General features: G+C 40.2%; 1 protein-coding gene across 11 annotated transcripts in view; it reads left to right on the top strand.

The window, feature by feature from the left end:
- MITF (melanocyte inducing transcription factor) overlaps nt 1–20,518 on the top strand; it is a 227,473-nt gene extending 206,955 nt beyond the window's left edge. For 7 of the 11 annotated variants that reach the window (XM_025922399.2, XM_025922392.2, XM_086697610.1 and 4 more), the window contains 4 exons: nt 1,164–1,238; nt 7,414–7,489; nt 10,839–10,986; nt 16,931–20,518. In XM_025922399.2, the coding sequence (XP_025778184.1) occupies nt 1,164–1,238; nt 7,414–7,489; nt 10,839–10,986; nt 16,931–17,332 (701 nt within the window). In that variant the 3' untranslated portion in view covers nt 17,333–20,518. The remainder of the gene's footprint in view (nt 1–1,163; nt 1,239–7,413; nt 7,490–10,838; nt 10,987–16,930) is intronic. The other 4 variants (XM_025922421.2, XM_025922407.2, XM_025922430.2 and 1 more) reach the window with 1 other exon arrangement.
- Nucleotides 20,519–21,397: the final 879 nt, after the last annotated feature.

Here is a 21,397-nt window from a genome sequence, read left to right as displayed (position 1 = left end):
CTACCAGATGTTAGAGAAGTTCACCGGATTGCCTTGGCCAAAGCTGGTCCACAGTTAGTGGGTTGAAGTTGGAAGGCAGAAAACCATGGTGTGTGGCTGGCAAACTGAAAAAAAAGGCGGGGGTGGGGGGCTAGAAATAAAGCAAGAAAACAAAAAATAAGATAGTGAAGTGGAGGGTGTATGAATAAAAGCTGTCTGTAATGCTCATGTGAGAAACAAATAGAAAATCATTTGGATTGAACTTCCAAGTTGAAATAATTTAGCTTCTGAATTATTTATTTGTACATAATAATACATGCATAATACATACATACATACATACATACATACATACATACATACATACTTTAGTGGCTATGAGTTATGCTAAAAAGGTTTCTATTTTGGGGTAAGATTCTGAGTTAAGGTAGTGTAATCTTTCAGATAACTCTTCTGAAAAGGAAATAACAGAGGTTCTAGAATCCCAGGATTAGTCAAAGGACTGTTTCTCTCTTGTTTTGGTTTGCTGTCCTGAAAGGTGCAAAGTAATCCCTCATCACAGAGAACTCACAAGAGTTGCTATGCAAATACATCTTTTCCAATAGAGCTGCTTCCAAATCCTTTAGTACCCTATTCCTCTGTTTGTTTTCATAAACCCAGACTAGGAAAATAGTTGCTCCTAAGGATCATAATTTCATTCCAGCGGGTTCTGTTGGAACCTGGCTCCCAGTTCTGAAAAAATGAGTCCATTTCCACCAGTCAGAGAGCCAATGTGATAGCTTCTGTACCCAGTTTTTTATGTCAATGTTACAAAGGCCTCGAAGAAATAACCTCAAAGTTCTGTTGCATGAAAAGAAAATTTCACTGATAATAGAATATCAGCTGCAAATTTCCCTAGTTCTCTGGTTATTTATTTTTCCTCTTGTATGTTTGTAGTGTGTCAGACATCTTTGTTACTGGTCTTTTACCATTTTGTAGAAGCCAAGTCTTTGCATTTATTTCGTAAGTATTGCTTTGGAAAAAATGCAAGCTTTTTAAGAATGATAATTTGAAAAACCCTCTTTGGATTGTTAGAATCTGGTCAGATAAGCTTCTATATATTTAGAAAATGAGGTGTTTTGTAGTTGACATCATTGTGTGCCTTGAACCGTTCCAGTTTCTAATTACTTCATTCACGTGCACAGCGTGTATTTTTCCCACAGAATCTGAAGCGAGAGCATTGGCCAAAGAGAGGCAAAAAAAGGACAATCACAACTTGAGTAAGTTGGTTTTATGTTCATGATATTTGATTGGAGTGGATGTTCCCCCTTATATCAAAATTGTTTGAAATCTTACAGGGGAGGAAATTGATAGGTATAGCTGTTATAAAGATATAATTTATGGAAGAAAAATTGTTTTTCAGAGAAAGTAACGTTTATTTTCCCCATATTTTATCTCCAATCAAATTGAATTTTTTCCAGTATTCTGAAAAGTATTTACTTTACTTATTTATAGTAATGGGGTGTGTGTGTGTGTGTGTGTGTGTGTGTGTGGTGAGAGGGAGACTTGATCCCCAACTACCCAATTATAAGTGTTGCTCACACTGGAACTTATTAACAAAAGGGGATGATGGGATCACCTTCTCCAGTGAGATTTGAAAGAAAAAAAAAAAATAAAACACCTGGAGGGGAGTCAGTGGGTAAGGTACCCTCCCAAATTTCTGACTTTACTTGTGACTTAAAAAAAAAAAAAAGTCTCCTGACATGTAAAAACACGTTTAATTTACTCTTGATCAAATCTTTAAGATTTGAGAACTTAAGGTTTTTGTTTCATAAACAAAAGTAAAAGAGGCTGCACAGTTAAAAAGAATTTTTCATCTTTTGGCCTCCTGTCCTCTTCTTCCTAAATTGAGTTTTAAGAATGTAATAAGTTATGTATAGACACTTTGTTGTGGTAAAAATGATAGAATTAGACCCGAATTTAAAATGATAGAATAAAGCTAGAATTCTCCTCTGATTCGTAAAAGTCATCATTGTTGGTTTGTTTTTCTTTTTTTTTGTCCAGTTTGTTGTTGATCTTGCCAGTCTCTGCCCATGTGTTTAAGAATACACACATGTGCACATGCACACCGAGAATAAATAGTGGGCTTTTTGGTGTCTGTTCTAACACAAGCAGTATCATGTTATCCATATTTGTTGCTGTTTGCTTTTTTATATTCAGCAGTCTTTCCTGAAGAACCTTTGCAGTTGTTAGTGTAGGTCTGTCTCCTTTTAAAAAACTGTTGTATAGTATTCCATAGCATGGCTGTGTGAAATTGAGTGATTCTCCTACTGCTAAGTGTTGAAATTACTTCCAGCTTTTCCCTGTACTTTTTTTTTTTTTTAATGTTTATTCATTTTTGAGAGACAGAGAGTGACAGAGCACGAGAGGAGAAGGGGCAGAGAGAGAGGGAGACACAGAATCAGAAACAGGCTCCAGGCTCCGAGCTGTCAGCACAGAGCCCAACACGGAGCTTGAACTCACAAACTGTGAAATCATGACCTGAGCCAAAGTCGGACGCTTAACTGACTGAGCCACCCAGGTGCCCCCAGTTTTTCCCTGTTCTAAGCAATGCCACAGTGAGCATTTGCACACGCGCCACTCTGTCTGTGTACAGGGGAGTTTCTTTCTCCAGGTCAGGTACTGAGAAAAGGAATCGCTGGGTCCCAGAGGGGATGGGTTCTTTCTTTTAATAGATACTGTCCTTCCTAGTTCCCATTTCAGCCGGGAGAAGCTCTGCTCCTTTTAACCCAAAGATTGGGAGTAATATTTCTAAGATCTCCTCTGGCTTCCAAGTAATTGTACTCTAAGACATTTGTTCTTTCTATATAACTTAGAATTAAGATCATCAGGCGTTACCCAAAACTCCACCTAACTGACCTGTGGAAAACGAAGTTGGATCTTGTCAAAAACAATACCTTTACGTAGGCACCTGAACTCTCAAGGTTAGGGTTGTCAGTAAAATATAAACATGATGAGGTCATACTCTGAGGTCTATAAAAAAAATCTTAAAATCTCATCTAACCATCAGAAATGAATACTCAAGGGGTGCATGGGTGGCTCAGTTGGTTAAGCATCCGACTTTGGCTCAGGTCAAGATCTCACAGCTCCAGAGTTCGAGCCCGGCGTCAGGCTCTGCTCTCAGTGCAGAGCACACTTTAGATCCTCTGTCCCCCCTCTCTCTGTCCCTCTCCTGCTTGTGTGCGTGCTCTCTCACCCTCTCTCTCAAAAATAAACATTAAAAAAAAAAAAAAAAGAAATGAGTACTCAAGGTTAGATTGTCCATTGACAGAGCTCTTCCTCTTCTAAGAACTTACCTTGTAAAAGTAGTTGCCAAAATGTGCAAAATAATACATTCATTTGTTTACTCATAACTATTTACTGAGCCCTCATTATGTCTGAGGCATTTTTCTACAGAAGTGAACTAGACAGATAGGCTTCTCACTTACGAGCTTCCATTTGACTCAAGGGCAGACCCAATAGATGAGCAAACGAATACATTAAGGTGGTGTTTTCAGTACAGAACAAAAACCACGATTGGAGTAAAATGTGAATGGGAGCCCTGGCCGAAATATTCATTATACCATTGACAGAGGGAGAAATTAGACATAGTCTAAATATTCATCACTGGAGTGTTTGTAAATAAATTACAGTATATCCCTATAAAGGATACTCAGTGGCTCTTAAGAAGAATGGGGTTGGTCTTTTTTACCTGATTTACATGGATAGCCACAATATATTACTGAGTGAGAAGAGTTAAGTGGCAGATAATATACATATTATTATCTCAGTATGTAAAAAGAATACACTAAGTGTGTGTGTGTGTGTGTATTCCTCATAGAACCTTCTATCATCTGCATATTTCATTTGTTTATATATATCATAACATATAATATACAACATTTAATATAAAACGTTTTGTTTATATTATAGTGTTGTTATATTAAATTATTATATTATGTTATGTTATCATAAATTATATATTACATAAGAAGCAAACGAATGAAATATGCAGATGGTTGAAGGTTCTTTTTTTTTTTTTAAATTTTTTTTTTTTTCCAACGTTTATTTATTTTTGGGACAGAGAGAGACAGAGCATGAACGGGGGAGGGGCAGAGAGAGAGGAGGCACAGAATCGGAAACAGGCTCCAGGCTCTGAGCCATCAGCCCAGAGCCTGACGCGGGGCTCGAACTCACAGACCGTGAGATCGTGACCTGGCTGAAGTCGGACGCTTAACCGACTGCGCCACCCAGGCGCCCCATGGTTGAAGGTTCTATGAGGCGACAAAGTACAGGCAACAGGATAGAATGTCAGGATAGGCATGCGAGGTGGTGGTTCAGTTTTAAATAGGGTGGTCAGAGAAGGCTTATAGGTAAATCTGAGGCACTGCCTGAGGTTGGTGAGGGCAGAATCATACAGATATTTGGGGAAGGGTGTTCCCCTCGGGGTGAACAGCAGTATGAAGTCCTAAAGCGGGAAGTGGATCTCGTTTGGTTGAGGAATTGCAGGAAGCCAGTGGGGCTAACGGGAGGTGGGACAGCGGTAAGTCACGACAGAAGATGTGGTCAGAGAGGGAGAGGAGCAGAGCATGAGGTCACAAGGATGGGAGCCCACCAGATCCTTGAGGACCTGGCTTTTGTCTCAGTGAGGTGGGAAATGATTGGCGGGTTTTCAGCATGGGGTTGGATGCTCTGCCTTAGGTTTTAACAGGATCCCTCTGGCTGTTGTGGTCTAAATAGACCAGAGTGGGTAGGAAGCAGTGGGTGCGGGTGACAGATGGTAGTTAGGAGAATTGCAGTAATCCTTAGGCAAGAGATGATGGTCGCTTCTCTCAGGTAACAGTGGAGGTTGAAAGTGGGCGGATTCTGTAGATCTTTCGAATATAGAGCCAACAGGCTTTGATGATGGATCCGATGTGGGATGTGAGAGGAACAGAGGTGTAGAACTGATTCCAAGGTTTTGGCCTAAGTAACTAGAGGAATGGAGTTACAGTAAATGAGGTGGGAAAGGCTGTGGGTGGAGTCGTTTGAGCATGGAAGAACAGGAGCTTGTGTTTGGACTCTTGGGACTGCCCATTAGACCTCCCTGTGGAAACAACTAGTAGTTGGACATGCGAGTCTGGAGTTTCAGGGACCTATCTAAGTTGGAAATACAATTGTGGGAGTCATCAGTGTTTGTGTGGCATAGAAAACCATGAGACGAGATGAGATCACGAGTAAGTGAATATAGATGAAGAAGAGTTCCAAGAACTGTGCCCTGGGCAGGCAGCTTGGTTAGAGAATAAAAATCATCACAAAGGATATATAAGAAACTTAACAGTGGTCGTATCTGGATCACAGGAAACTTTTACTTCACGTTATGCATTTCAGTGCTGTTTGAATTTTTCTGATTGTTACATGCTTGGAAAAGTAAGAAAGCATGTCATGCTTTTAGTTTTGGAGGAGGTTAGCTACAAGATCAGAGGTCCAAAAATTCCTTCTTTAGAACCAGTGAGTATCAGTGTATCTGTTTTATAAAAATTTAATGCTAAGGCAGTATTTTAAATGCCTGGTTTAATCATAGAAGGGATCCCTCTGCTAAGAAAAAATACAGAGTGTGTTGGGAAAGTAGCATATATCATGTACCTAAACGTATGGACTACTAGTAGGTCAAATATAAATGTGTATTAGGTTATATTATGTTTAAAGTAAAATGTTAACTTTTTAATCTGATTTATTAGACCTTAAGTTATTTGGAATTTATTTGCCCGGGTAGGTAAATTAGAAACATTTATTAACCCATATGCTTTACTGTTTCACCCTCCCGAAAGAAGATGATAATTTAGCTACACATGCAACTGAATTGATAAAATAGGGACGCTGTTAGGACGCATGGTGTAGTTAAACAAGCTTAACGTAACTTCTAGGATGTGTTACCCAGCACCGTATCCCCTCAACGCATCTGCCTATTGAACACTTGAAATGCGCTATAGTTCAAATTGTGATGTGCTGTAAGTATAAAATACACACTGGATTTCGGGGCGCCTGAGTGGCTCAGTCAGTTAAGCGTCAGACTCTTGATTTCGGCTCAGGTCATGATCTCAGGGTTTGTGAGCTCGAGCCTCCCATCGGGCTCTGTGCTGGCAGTGCAGAGCCTGCTTGGGATTGTCTTTCTCCCCCTCTCTCTCTGCCCTTTCCTCTGCTCATGCCCTCTCTCTCTCCAAATGAATACAACCTTTAAAAATTATAAAATAAACTCTGGATATCAAAAATGTAGTACAAAGAAAAGAATGTTAAGTATTTAGTTACAATTCATATAGCTTACATGTTGAAAGGATGGGTATATTGGATTTAACAAGATATTCAAATTAATTTTTCCTCTTTCTTTTTACTTCTTCAGTGTGATTACTTAGAAAATTTTAAATTACAGAAGTAACTCACATTGTATATATCTGTTGGGCAACACTGGGCCTAGGGCAGGGAGTTTTGTATGGCCGGTAGGCTAAGAATGTTTCTTTTTTTTTTTTTTTTTTAATTTTTTTTTTTTTTAACGTTTATTTATTTTTGAGACAGAGAGAGACAGAGCATGAACGGGGGAGGGTCAGAAAGAGGGAGACACAGAATCTGAAACAGGCTCCAGGCTCTGAGCTGTCAGCACAGAGCCCGACACGGGGCTTGAACTCACGGACTGCGAGATCATGACCTGAGCCGAAGTCGGCGGCTTAACCGACTGAGCCACCCAGACGCCCCTAAGAATGTTTCTTATGTTTCTAAATGGTTAAAAAAATCAAAAGAGGAATGTTTTGTGATATGTGAGAATTATATAAAATCCAACTTCTGGCATCCAGCGCTTCTTGTTAGTCAACTGGCATTGCAAAAAAAAAAAAAAAAAAAAAAAAAATATATATATATATATATATATATATATATATATATATATATATATATATCCAGTTAATATTGTCACATTTTGAACATTGTCAATAAACAAAAGGAACTTATCTTCTCTTTCATTACATAAGTATCTACATAACATCCTCAGTTTTGCCAGTTTGGCCCTCAAAGCCCAAAGTCCTCATTATCTGGCCCTGTAGAAAATGTTGGTTGCCCCTAGTCTGAATGGTCAGGGTTGAGTTCAGGCTGTTTTCGCTTGCTCCTGGGTACCCTTATCAAGTCCCTAATATCCCCCAAAGTAGTTTTGTCATTTATCATTGAGGAGACTTAACTCCAGTGTCAGGGTGTTATAGAATCAAAGGAGAAATTACAGTCTCATCACTTTGTAAATGATGAAGTTCTGTACAAAGGTATCTGGAAACCCAGATCCGGAAACACAGCCTTGGGCTGGCCAGGCTAATGCGTACATGGCTTTAACGAGATATGCTACATGTGTATGTGGTGCTGTTACTGACAGTCCCTTCCTGTCCTCTTTTCTTGAAGTTGAAAGAAGAAGACGATTTAACATAAATGATCGCATTAAAGAACTAGGTACTTTGATTCCCAAGTCCAATGATCCGTGAGTACAATTCCATGTTAATCTGCATTGTATATTTTTGGGGACCTTAATGCTTATTCATATGTTGCAGAAAGGGCACAGTTCTAAAAACCAGAGTCAGGAAGCACCCCCCTGAACCATTGGTTCCACGTCTGGTATAGTTATCCCTTTCCTTGTTAGTCTGGCCAAACTAAAATTTTGAGAGAAATGAACTGAATTGTATTAAACGGTTATTGGGCATAATGTCTTCAGCTTTGGATACGAGGAGGTGGCTTTCTGAAAATCTGAGACTCCTTGGCAAATGATCACCAAGCTGTTGGAAGAATTCTCTTTAATGGTTGCAGGATAGAGATTTCAGTAGCTGTTCAAGCAAGAGCTGTTGAACATTTGCTGGAGAGCTCAACAGTATCTGTGGGCTGGTATAGGAGACTCCACGTCTAACACTCAACAGCCATAAGGTCAAAAAAAATTTTTTTTTAACTTGCATGCCCTTTATATGCTTTACCGATCTAGAAAAAAATAATTTTTTAAAATTCTTTCAAGTACTGGTCAGCAGATTTGGATTTCAGCTTCCAGTCTCTGCCCACCTTCCCGCCCACACCGCCCCTCTCCCCGTTTCAGATGGAGAGCAGTTGTAAAGATAATTTTCCTACTGTGTCAGCAAGTAGGACAACAAGTACACAATTTTTATCTACTAGAAAGTGACCCGTTTGATGTAAGAGGCAGGAGGATGTATACGTTTTAATGACCCCCAGTGGCGTTGTCTGAAATTAGCCTTTGAATAGAACCTTTTAGCTACCTAATAAAATGTAAAGATGAAATCAAGCATTATTCATGCAAGCCTTATTAAATTTGCTATTCACGTTATTGTCAGGGAATTTGTGACAAAATAAAATAAAATCATGGCCCATTGTAAAGGTGGCTTTGATGAATGTTCAAGCACAATTTCCATCATCCACATTTTGCTTTGCCAGGTTTCAAGGAAAAGCCATTTTGAAACTCACAACATTCAAATTCTCAGTTCTGCCGCACAAATTTATCCTACTAAGGGGCTGCGACCTTCATTTCCTATAGTCAGTCTTGCATGATAGTTGAAATTGAATTCCCATTTTCCTGTTCTTTATCAGCGTTCACTTTTTAGCATATTCTTTTAAACTGTAGCATGTGAATCTCTTTAGCAACATTATGAAATTATGGGGCTGCAGTGAAAGCCTCTATTTGCATATCTTCTTTCTCTATTGTATTAGAATACTTACGTGTTTATAATCTGAACTGATAATGATCTTTAATTGTAGGCATTGTTTTAAGATAAATGGACTATAATCTCTAATGGGAGTTTTTCCCTACCAGGTTTCTGGAACAGGCTCTGGGGCTGCTACAGAGACACCATCTAGTGAACCAGGGTCTTAGCCCCACACGCTCTCCCCCCCTATAGCAGATCCGCTTTCGCTGATTTATATATTGGGAATCTTTATATAGTTCTGTGTGGAAAAAGGGTTGCTGTCATTACCAGAAAAAAAAAGTTTGAAAACCCTTCCTTTAAGCCTAAAAGCCTGATTCATTGGATGTCACAAGGAAGCAAAACCTGAGATGATTGGTTGAAATAGTCACTTCTTAAAAACTGAGTCGCTGCTCACGTGTTTCACCATGGGTTTTTCAACCTACTGGTCTAGTTGAGGCGTCTTTCATTACGGTTACATCCCTCTCTGGCTGCTCAAGTGTTGGTTACTTTGACCTCAGCCCTGAATATTAAACAAGTCTGTGCTCCCTCTATCTCAGCACGCCTCCCTGGGTAGCCATCTTTGGTGCTCAGACCCCAGGGATAAACCTCAGGGAATTCTCTAGGGGCCATAAGTCTGCCTCTCGTGGGAGAACTTCTGTTTTGTTCTTCATCTAATCCATATGAGGATCAATTACTTGGTGGCTTGTTTTAATGGCTCTCCATTCACACATCCCAGCTGATACTTCAATCTGCCTTGAGCAGCTATAGATTATGGGGTAGGAGAGTTTTCATACATTAAGTCGTTTTTTTTTTTTTTCATTGTCCTCGTCATCATCATCATGAACACTGTGAAAGAGCTCTGATTAATTTAAAGTACTACAGAAATACCATTTATGTAATTATAATTTCATTCTTAATTATTTTTCTGAGAGTGCTCTAAATTTTTCAGCTCACTTTTACCTACATTTTAATGGTGTTCTTAATTTCCTTATATATGAGTGCATTACAGCTACAGTGATTAAAACCTGAAAGGCACCAAGCTCAGGCTGCCCGGGTTTGAATTCCAAAACAGTCCCTTACTAGATATGTGATCTTGGGGAAGATGCTTGAATTCTTGTACTTGATTTTCCTCGTCTGTTAAAAAAAAAAAAAAAAAAGGCGGGGTGGGGGGGGGGTTGGATCAGAATATTCCTACCTAGTCTGCTTGTTCTAAGACCTCAGCCACGTAAGAAGAACGCTATTGTGGTTTAGTGCATGGAAGTCTGGAGCCAGATTCTCTAGGCTTTCTGGCTCTACTGTGTGACCTAGCTGTGTGACCTTGGGCCCTTTACCTCTCTGTGCCTTTTTTACCCAATCCATAAAATGGGAATAATATCAGTGCCTAGCCATTGAGGTAGTTACGATGAAATGAGCTGTAAAACACCTTAAAATGTACCCCCATAGTAAAAGGTATTTAAAGGTAGCCATGATAATTCTCATGTTGAGCCCTTACCACAATGCCTGCTCCATCATTTGAATTGTATTCTAAACTTTTCATAGCACCTTCAGGTAACAAGCTTCCTTATATTCTAGTAACATACCTGTGAGGCTGCTCATACACGTGTAGTATCACCATTTTATAGATGAAGAAACTGGGACACAGAGAGAGGTTAGATAACTTGCCTATGAATATTCATGAGAAAATCCAAGGATACATCTTTTATGCTTCACACAGTCAAGTAGTAGGATCTCATGGAATTTTTTTTTTAACTGTAGCTTATTCTGTCTGTCTGAATGAGTTAACATTGGTAGTCCTAGAAACCTTTAACTATTTAATATAGTTTTTAAGAATACTGATTATTGTAATCAACAGACCTAAATCTAAGTCCTGGCTATACCCTATAGTAATTCTGTGACCAAGGGCAAGGTGAAGAGTGTCTTGTTTCAACACGTGCACAACGTCCCTCCCATTCAAGGCACTTGTTTGGGTTAAGATCATGTATAAGAAGTGGGTGGACAGCATCTGGCACATGGCAAGCACTTGATGAATGACAGCTGTCATCAGCTTGCCGTTGTTACCAGGCCTTTAGAGATGGAGTGCACTGCATCATGGATCCTCAGTGTGTCTCCAGCCCTGAGAAAGGCTGCTCTCTTCTGTCTTGGTTACAGAGACATGCGCTGGAACAAGGGAACCATTTTGAAAGCCTCTGTGGACTATATTCGAAAGTTGCAACGAGAACAGCAACGTGCAAAGGAACTTGAAACCCGACAGAAGAAACTGGAGCATGCCAACCGGCACCTGTTGCTCAGGATACAGGTACGGGCACGTCCGAGGTGCCACCGACTTGGAGGTTGGGAGGGGGAGGCTGTCTAACAAGCCATGGGGGACTTGACGTACACGATCCTCGTACAGTAGGTAGTCGTTATTCGTGGATTCCCAATTTGCGAATTTGCCTACTCGTTAAAAATTTGCTGTAACTCCAAGATCCACGTTTGGGGTGCCTTCATGGTTACTGGTGGATATGCTCAGAGGGGCAGATTTGAGTTAAGGTTGAACAAGGCATTGACCTGCTGTCTTCTTTCAGCTCACACTATAAACAAGCATCCTTTTTGTGGGCCTTAGTCCCATGCTTTTTTCACATTTTTGTGGGTTTCATGGGTGAATTTTGCTGCTTAAAACGGCCCCCAAGTGTAGTGCTGAAGTTGTCTGGTGTCCAAAGCACGAGAAGGCCGTGCTGTGTCTTATGGAGATAAGTTTCCTTCATATGTGACTTGCAGCACTGTTGGCTGTGAGTTTGATGTTAATGCATCAATGTTATTTATTAAATAAGGTCTCTTTAAACCTAAAATAAGGTTGCATTATGGATCAGTTGATGAAAATGTTGTGGCTGGACACTCACAGAAACCTAACCCCATATTTCCTCTGGGAATAATCATTTGGTATCTACTAAATCAGGGTTCAGAGTGACTTCATAGAACGTGACTGTCTTAGTCTGTTTGGGCTGCTGTAACAAAAATACTACAGACTGGGTGACTTTCACAACAAAGGTTATTTCTCAGAATTCTGGAGACTCAGAGTCCAAGATCAAGGTGCAGGTAGATTCGGTGTCTGATGACAGCCCACTTTCTGTTTCATAGGCCGCTGTAGTCTGTAGTCTCACTGGGTGCTAACATGGCAGTGGAGGGAGGGAACTCTCTGGTGTCTCTTTTATAAGGGCACAAATCCCATTCATGAGGACTCCACCCTCATGACCTAATCATAGTCCAAAGCCCTACCTCCAGACATATCACATTAGGGATTAGATTTCAACAAATGAGTTTTCGGGAGGGGAGGGATGCATTCAGTCTATCGCAATAGTTACCTCAAATAATGAGAACTGAGCATAGTTGTTGAATGCCAAGATGCCTTAGGATTTGGTGGAGTTATGTAGCCTATGGTCAAAGCCCATGTTTGTAGGGAACTTGAGGACATCCAGAAGATCTTATCCTCAAGATACAAATTTTAGAAATAGTTACAGATAGTGAAGTTATACTATATGTGTCTGTAACTTACACTATTCGTTCTTAGAGGGAGAAATACTAATTTTAATGAAGAGTGGAATTCATCTGTCATTCTGTGTATTGATTGTGTGTACAAGTGTGAAGTGTGAGATGGGACAGTATTTCTGTAGTATCAGCTCTTAGTACTTCTCTTAGGCCCTTGGTCTCTCATGCTGAGTGTAAACATAGCTTCCTCTGAAACTGTCTTGAAGAAGAGAAAGAACAACGGGCTCTGCCAATGACCAAAGGAGTTTGCAGGAGTGATTCTCATTTACCTGCTGACTCTGCGTGCAGGCCACCAGTAAGAAGCAATTAACAGAACACATTCTTCTTGAGTAGATGGACCCGCCTTTTACCATTTTTTCAGGTGCCCAGTGCAACTGTTTGTGGAACACCAAAGCACAGCCTGACCCTTCAGACAGCGTTGTGTTTCAGCTGGTGGTGTTAATCCTGGACACTGAAACGCTTTAACAGAGTAATTCATTTATAGTAATAGTCTCCGAGCTTTTGAATACCCCACAGCACTGTTGACATTTCCATGAATGTCACTTCTTTCATTTCAGCCCTGGGTCGGGGTGGCAGAAGACGATTCTCCTCTAGGGGGTGCATTTTAGAATGTCCGTAGTGCAGTAGAGATTGCTTGTCATTTGAAGATACCTTTTTTTATGATCTTTTCTTTTGGTTTTTGTTTGCTTCATGTTCGATCTCTTCAGTTTGTAGCCATACGTCTTTTTCTCTTGAACTTAACATTCCCATTTATAAAAACAGCTCCTCCTAATGTGTTATTTCCTTCTAGAAATGTTAAAACACAGGAACTGTTTTGAAAGAGAGGCTAGGTTTTGTTTTAAGCTTCCCAACATGTCTCTTCATGTGGAATGGAATATTGTGAAATGTGTGGATTGGAAATTCCACAGTGATGATGTCTTGGGTTTCTTCCAGTGACCCTGTGAGGCAGCCTTTCGAGCTTTTGCCTATCACGGAAAACGTTATTAATTAGGAAAGCACCGGCATGCAGTGAGCCTGAGGTCTCCAGATGAGATTTATCACATTATTTAGAAATCTAAGTAACGCTTTAATCAGCTGATAAACATTTTTAATTAAACAACAAAAGATCAGAGTAAGATGTTTGCCTCTTTTAATCCAGCTGTTTTTTTTTGTTTTTTTTTTTTTTTTAAAGATGATCTTCATGTGTGGGGAGCTGTTCTTATTAGCATGTTGGTGTAGATTTACAATAGTGCTTGTTTTCAGCTTGGGCCTAAGGGCTTCCTTTCATTTTTACTCTAAGTGATGCATGCAGAAATTTTCACAGAAGAAAGAGCTTGAAGCCTTTGTATCATTGGAACTGTAATTTTATTAAAGAGCCCAAGGCTTTAAAATGATGCCTGGAGAGACCTGTGTTTCTGGAGATTGTGCACAGGAACATGCACATACTTGGGTGACATCTCAGGCTCCCATCTCTTATTTGTCATGCATCCAGAGAACGATCTTGCAAATTGAATGATCTTGACTACAGACTGAACGTGACTTTTCAGGAACATGTGTTTCGAGGCTCGTGGGCAGAGATTGGATGGCCGGGCCACGTTGGAGGCTACTCTTCCCTCCTTCATGAGGCAAGGTGACTTGCTTCAGATTTATTTTCTGTCAGTATCACGTTCGGGTACACGGCAAGCTTAGAAAGGATCGCCTCGGCATGTAGAAGTAGAATGCTCATCGAGAGTCAGTTGGGTTCATCCTAAGAGGGTCCAGGGAAAGTCACTAAGAATGGAAAGAGCTTGCTTGGAAGGCACTTTGAGGTAAGGAACCAGGGGAGGCGAGGCTGTGACACTTAGGAAGTGCGTCAGTCTGCTCAGGCTGCCATAACAAATACCACAGGCAGGGCCGCTTAAACACCACAAAGAAACATAGCCTCTCAGGGTTCTGGAGGCTAGAAAGCCAAGGTCAGAATGTGGGCAGAGGTGGTTTTTCTGTACTTCTCTTAGAGGCTGCCTTTTCCTTGTGTTTTCCCTGGGTATGTCTCTGTGTCCGAATCTCTTCTTCTTAGGAGGACATTGGTCCTTTTGGATGTTGGACTAGAACCCACCCACAGGACCTCATTTAATTTAATTACCTCTTTAAAAAAAGCATCTCCAGGGTCACCTGGGTGGCTCACTCGGTTAAGCATCCGACTTCAGGTCAGGTCATGATCTCACAGTTCATGGGTTCAAGCCCAACATTGGGCTCTGTGCTGACCGTGTGGAGCTACTTTGGATCCTCTGTCTCCCTCTCTCTCTTCCCCTCCCCTGCTCTTCTCTCTTTCTCTCTCTCACTCTCTGAAAAATAAATAAACATTAAAACAAAAACAGTATCTCCAAGTCACATTCTGAGGGGTTGGGGTTAGCACTTGAACCTATGAGTTTTTCAGCTCACCCCATAATGGGAAGGATGTGAAGAAAGTGTAGAAAGAGATTATTCACCTTCCCTATAAGAACTTTCTTTTGGGATAAAAACAAACAAACGAACAACAGCAAAAAAAAAAAAAACAAAAAAAACAAAAAAAACAAAAAACAAGCGAAAACTTCCCTTGGCCTTGGTAAGATGAATTAAGTGATGTTTCTCAAACCTAAGTTACTTGTGTAGAACTTTTGTCACTACTACCCAGACTTTATCAGCTCATGGTACCCTTAGTACCTTGGTAATTTTTCACTGCGTCCTAGACCAAAGAAATATGGACCATTTCTTTGTTAGGTCCAAACAGCTCATTGAATATTTAGGTCCTACCAACTTAGCAGCCATTGGAAATTATAAAACCTATAAACTGAAAGCAAAACACTAGCATTTTTATTTTATTTTTAAATAACCACATTACCTACTAATGGGATACATGTGTCTATTGGCCACCACACAGCTTCTTCGGTCTTGGAATCCGATTGGACAGTGCCACCCTCATGTCTCACTCCTTGATTTTCATGCAATTCTTTTTTTGTTTTATCGCAGCAACTGTCGAAGACTTGGCTTTGCAGGGATTATGATGTGATGGAAAAGGGTGTAGCGCCACCTAATGCTGAAACTGTGAACTGTCTTGAATTTGGTAGTTCTCAGAGTAGTGCACTATTTCCCTGGGTATTAAAAAAAAATGTTTTTAATGTTTATTTATTTTTGAGAGAGAGAGAGATAGAGAGTAAGGGAGGGACAGAGAGAGAGACACACAGAGAATCAGAAGCAGGCTTCAGGCTCTGAGCTGTCAGCACAGAGCCCGATGCAGGGCTCGAACTCACAGACCACAAGATCATGTCCTTAGCCAAAGTCAGACACTTAACTGACTGAGCCACACAGGCGCCCCTCCCTGGGTATTTAAAAATGTGTCAGTGTCCTGTGTGTGTGTGCACAGTGGAGGGACCCCAGAACTATATTATTATTTTTTTTTTTTTTAATTTTTTTTTCAACGTTTATTTATTTTTGGGACAGAGAGAGACAGAGCATGAACGGGGGAGGGGCAGAGAGAGAGAGGGAGACACAGAATCGGAAACAGGCTCCAGGCTCTGAGCCATCAGCCCAGAGCCTGATGCGGGGCTCGAACCCACGGGCCGCGAGATCGTGACCTGGCTGAAGTCGGACGCTTAACCGACTGCGCCACCCAGGTGCCCCAAGAACTATATTATTTACCAAATGTTTTCCTTTAATCTCACATTTTGAAATTTTATTTTCATGTTTATTTTTATTTTCATGTTTTTAAAAATTTATCTTCATGAATATTGATATCTCAGTCTCTCTATCATTAATAGATAATGAAATGCATATACCACCTAAAAATCATGTCCTTATATGATCCGTGGTTCCTATACTCTTAAGAAATAGTATTTATTAATTTAATGTTTTTTGACATTTATTCAGTTTTGAGAGACATAGAGTGACCGGGGGAGGGGCAGAGAGAGAGGGAGACATAGAATCCAAAGCAGGCTCCAAGCTCTGAGCTGTCAGCACAGAGCCCAACATGGGGCTCCAACCCACGAACCATGAGATCATGACCTGAGCTGAAGTCGGATGCTTAACCGACTAAGCCACCCAGGCACCCCAGCATTTATTAATTTAAAAGAACAAAATAATTGTTTTCATAATGTATTGGTTTTTTTTTTCCCTCTAAATGTCTGATTCTTTTTTAATACTTTACTTTTTAGAGAAGTTTTATTTATATTTTAAAAAATATTTTTAATGTTTATTTATTTTTGAGACAGAGAGAGACAGAGCATGAGTGGAGGAGGGTAGAAAGAGAGAGGAAGACATAGAATCCGAAGCAGGCTCCAGGCTCTGAGCTGTCAGCACAGAGCCCGACGTGGGGCTTGAACTCATGAGCTGTGTGGTCATGACCTGAGCTGAAGTCGGACACCCAACCGACTGAGCCACCCAGGTGCCCCTAGAGAAGTTTTAGGTGCACAGGAAAATTGAGAAGGCAAAGAGATTCCCCATGTACTTCTTGCTATCCCACATGTACAGCCTCTGGAGCTGTCACCATCCCCTGTCAGAGTGGTACATTCACTGTCACTGATGGACCTATACTGCACAATGCTGCCCCCCAAAGTCCCCCTTTACACTAATGTTCACTGTCAGTGTTGTACATCCTTTGAGTTGGAGCAAATGCAGAATGACCTGTATGCCTCATTATAGTATCCTATACAGTGCTTTCACTGCCTAAAATCCTTTGTACTCCCCCTTTTTAAGCATCTGATTGTTTGCTTTTATTTTAGGAACTTGAAATGCAGGCTCGAGCTCATGGACTTTCGCTCATCCCATCCACGGGCCTCTGCTCTCCAGATTTGGTGAATCGGATCATCAAGCAAGAACCCGCTCTTGAGAACTGCAGCCAAGACCTCCTTCAGCACCACGCAGACCTCCCTTGTACGACGACACTCGATCTCACAGATGGCACCATCACCTTCAACAACAACCTTGGAGCCGGGACCGAAAGCAACCAGGCCTATAGCGTCCCCACAAAAATGGGATCCAAACTGGAAGACATCCTGATGGATGACACTCTTTCTCCCGTTGGCGTAACTGACCCACTCCTTTCGTCGGTGTCTCCCGGAGCCTCCAAAGCCAGCAGCCGAAGGAGCAGCATGAGCATGGAAGAAACCGAGCATGCTTGTTAGCAGGCCCTCCCTGCTCTGCGCTGTCCCAAACTGCTTCCTTTCTTGATTCGTAGGTTTCATAATTTACCTGAAGGGGTTTTCTTGATAATTTTCCTTTAATATGAAAAAATTTTTTTTCATGCTTTATCAATAGCCCAGGATATATTTTATTTTTAGAATTTTGTGAAACGGACTTGTATATTCTATTTTACAACTACAAATGCCTCCAAAGTATTGTACGATAAGTGTGCAGTATCTGTGAACTGAATTCACCCCGGACTCTAGCTTTCTGAGCAAGAGGATTTTTTGCATCAGAGAAATTTCTGTCCATTTTTATCCAGGGGAGACTTGGTTTGAGATTTTTATGCCTGTGACATCTTTGGAAATTAAATGTCAAGTTTAATCGAAAGAATGTAAACCAACCAAATAAAAGAAACCCAGAGAGAAAGAGATTGAGGAAAGAGAAGAAGAAAAGAAATCCACACTGACCCTTTTTTTAATTTGTAAATGTATTGATTCATTGGTACTGCCTTAAAGATCCAGTACCGTTCTAACGCCATTTAGTCTTTCTGCTGCGAACTATTTAAGGCAATACAATATTCTGTAAAAGAAAAAAAAAGTGCAACCAATTTTGTGAGGATTGTCTGGTTAGAAAATGTAACTGCTCTGCCATACTTAGGTGCAAGTGAAATTGAAGGGTTAGAGACCAAGGATCTGAAACATGGGTCTCATCTTGCTGTCCTTCACTCTCTGCTCTGATTACAGTTACCCTCATCCATGAGTGTGATTCTGTTTTCCCTAACCTGTATTTTATTTTGAAAAGGAAATGCATGTCCTCTCAAAGGAACATATTGAGGAGCCCTGAAAGTTGTCCTATTTGTTTCTCCCCCCACCCCCTTCAATTTCACTTTTGATAAGAAAACCAAACTGGGCACATTTCTAATCAGCTTTCCTATTTTTATTTTTAAATTATGTTTTCCTGTTCATTTGATTTGTACAGATTCTTTATTATCATCGTTCTTTTCCATATGTTTGTATTAATTTGTAAGAGTATGCATCTTAAAATGGCAAGGTTTCAATATTTTTACAACTCACTCGTGGTTTTCCGCATTCTTTGTACACACGTGAAAGAAAACTTTTATGCAAGGTCTTGTGTTTCAAGAGAGCTTTGCGAATATTTTGTATGTGACAGTCTCACTCAGAACTGTTTTTTCCACACATTTAAGGTGTAGTATTAATAGGTGAAAACCAGCTTTCTAGAGAGAATAAACTTGCATATTTATTTTTAGTGATATAAAAGTAGCAATATTCTTGGAGACTGATAACCATAGCGTTAATATGCCCATTGTAGTCACTTAAATTGGGGTTCATTTCAGCAAACTTGCTGAATTTTCTTGAAGGAGCGAAATACTGTGTTGGCAAATTACTGTTACTTGATAACAGTGTTTTAACAAGCAGCGACGTTGTAAGTTAGTCTCAGTGCATTATCTTGTGTAGTCCTATGCAATAATAGTATAGTGTTACATGTAATCTATCTGGCCTACGTGTTTTATACAGCTGACATACGGTGTTAAGAGCCAGGCTGTTGAATGGAATTTCTCAGTAGCAGCCTACAATTGAATAGCAAGGGGCATAAAGCATATCCATTCAGAATGAAGTGCCTTAAATATAGCAGTAGTCTTTTTTGGACTAGCACTGACTGAACTGTAATATAGGAGACAGTTTCAAGATGGTATCTATAGTCAAGAGGATCATGGAGCATGGTGCCTATGTAGACAATATAAGAGCTTCCAATTTTCCTTCAGATATTTTTAATATTAAATATATTTTAGTGACAGAGTGCCAACTTCTTTCATCAGGAAACCTTATTCAGGAGGTTGTTTTTTTTTTTTTTTTTTTAAAGAAAACGAGTTTAAATATCAAATCTGAATGGGTGGATGGGTATTGGATGGTTCAAAGCGAAGGTGTGATTGTCAGGTGTTTGAATGGATGGCTTCCATGAAAATAATCGACTGCATAGTTCCCATGCACGTCGGGCAACGAGAATCCTTGGAGACATTGATGATGCTATCAGTTTTATAGCTTTATTACTTAAGGGGGTAGGGAAAATTAATTCCCATTCTTTCAGTCCCCTTAATTGTATAGCTCTTTTCCTAGAATAGTGATGCAGATTTGCATGAACAGCTAACTGTACCATAGTGTTCATTGATACAATCATAGCATTGTCTGGTTTTCTCTTCATATCTCTATGGGGGGAGGGGAGCTGGGCGAAGAAGTCAAAGATCGCGATGGTATGATGCTTCTTTTCTTTAGCTGATTTTGAGGGTTCTTAAAAAATGGTGCAAGGTTGCGTAGCCCCTGGCCCAGGGAAGGTGACCAGGGCCAAGTGACCTCATAGAAAGCTCTGTTGAGAGGAAGCATGGCATCTTGTACCACTGTCCTGACTTTCGCAACTCCTGAGCTCACTGTTGCCTGCTTCCCCATCCCCCTCTTCTTAAGAGACAATTTCTGGGATTGGCGGGTGAGTAAGCCCAGGAGAATGCTGCAGCCTCGGGGGTGGTTTTATTTCTTTCTTTTTTGCCAAATCGAGTGTGGATTTGTTGTAGGGACTAGTTAAGCCAAGAAGCGGTGGTTTGGGGTCGCCGTTTGTGACGAGAGAATGATCCACACCACTCCCCCCATCCCCGAGAGCAGACTGGTGCCTCGGGGTTGGGCCTCCATGTGGAGGGACCAAAATGCCAAACTTGCCCACCTGCCTCTGGGTAAGGCAACGGAAACACCAAACCTTTTGACTTTGCCAAAAACCCTACAACCAACCTGGTCATACATAGGATGACAAAGTTCTTTCTGGTTGTTTTTTAAATAATAAAGCAATAAGAACAAATAAAATACATAGGAAGTTAAGAGATATAAAATAAAGCACAAAGGAATGCACTTATTAATATTTTTAAAAAATGCACTGGGGAAAAGTTGGTGTTGATAACAGTATATTAAAAAAACCCTATGTCTTGAAAAAATGACAAATGACTGTCTCTTGCGGACGCTTGGTACTGTAATGTTAATAATATAGTCACCTGCTGTTGGATGCAGCAATAATTTCTGTATGGTCCATAGCACTGTATATTATGGATCGATATTAATGTATCTGATGAAATAATTGAACTGTTGTTCTTGATAGCCTCATTAAAGCATTTGGTTTTTCACATAGTGGTGGCCAGTTTTTTTTAGTTACTTGACAATCTTGAATATTGCTTGCCTTATCAGGAATGGTAGCACACCCTTTCTTCTGATTTTACGAATAACAAATTGCATGAGAAATTTTAAAATGCCAGTAAGTACTTTTTTGGTTTTAAATGCCATTCTAAGATATTACTTTTTGGTTTTAAACATTTTTTGATTATGACTTGCACTCAGATGAACTATAATTATACAGCTTTTTTCCCCCTCTGAATTTGGGGGAGATTTTAAACTCCCAGATGCCAAGAATTCATTTTACATATAGGAGTTTTATTTAACATGTTTTAGTGAGAGGTGGCTTTACAAAAAGAGAAATTGTCGGAGAAGCCCTTGCATATTTACGAAAAAGATACTGGGTTTTTAAAATACAAATTTACAATAATGAAAGCTTAATATACCCAGGTTGCCAGCTCCTGGCTCTATTTTTTTTAAATACAGCACTTAGGAATCATTTGATAAATGTTGGATTTGACTTGGGAAGTGTCAGACAAAACATGTCTTTATTCCCCAGCTAGACCTTAAACTTCTGCCCTCTCTAAAACATTTTCTGGTTTAACCTCTGGAGAAAATGCGCAAGAAACTTCCTGTAATGCTTCTGATCTGATTGTCAGCTTTTTCTTAAATTTGATTTTTTTCCCTTAAATTGTAATATACAATAATCAAACCCTTTCTTTTGCAGAGTTATTTGAATTATTTATATTTCCCATAGAAATGTGATTGTGTGATGCCTTAAAAACGTGTAAAAGTAGGAAGATTTCCTCTCTGAACAAGAGGTTTTCTGGGCACCGCCAAAAGCAGGTAAGTTGAAGGTTGAAGCTCAGTATCTCAGGATGTCTACCGCAGAACCTT

Source organism: Puma concolor, chromosome A2 (genome assembly GCF_028749965.1).
Source record: "Puma concolor isolate L17-30 chromosome A2, mPumCon1.1.hap2, whole genome shotgun sequence".
NCBI classification, from domain to species: domain Eukaryota; kingdom Metazoa; phylum Chordata; class Mammalia; order Carnivora; family Felidae; genus Puma; species Puma concolor.
The sequence above is the reverse complement of the archived record's forward strand: the minus strand, read 5'-3'. Positions and strand labels throughout refer to the sequence as shown.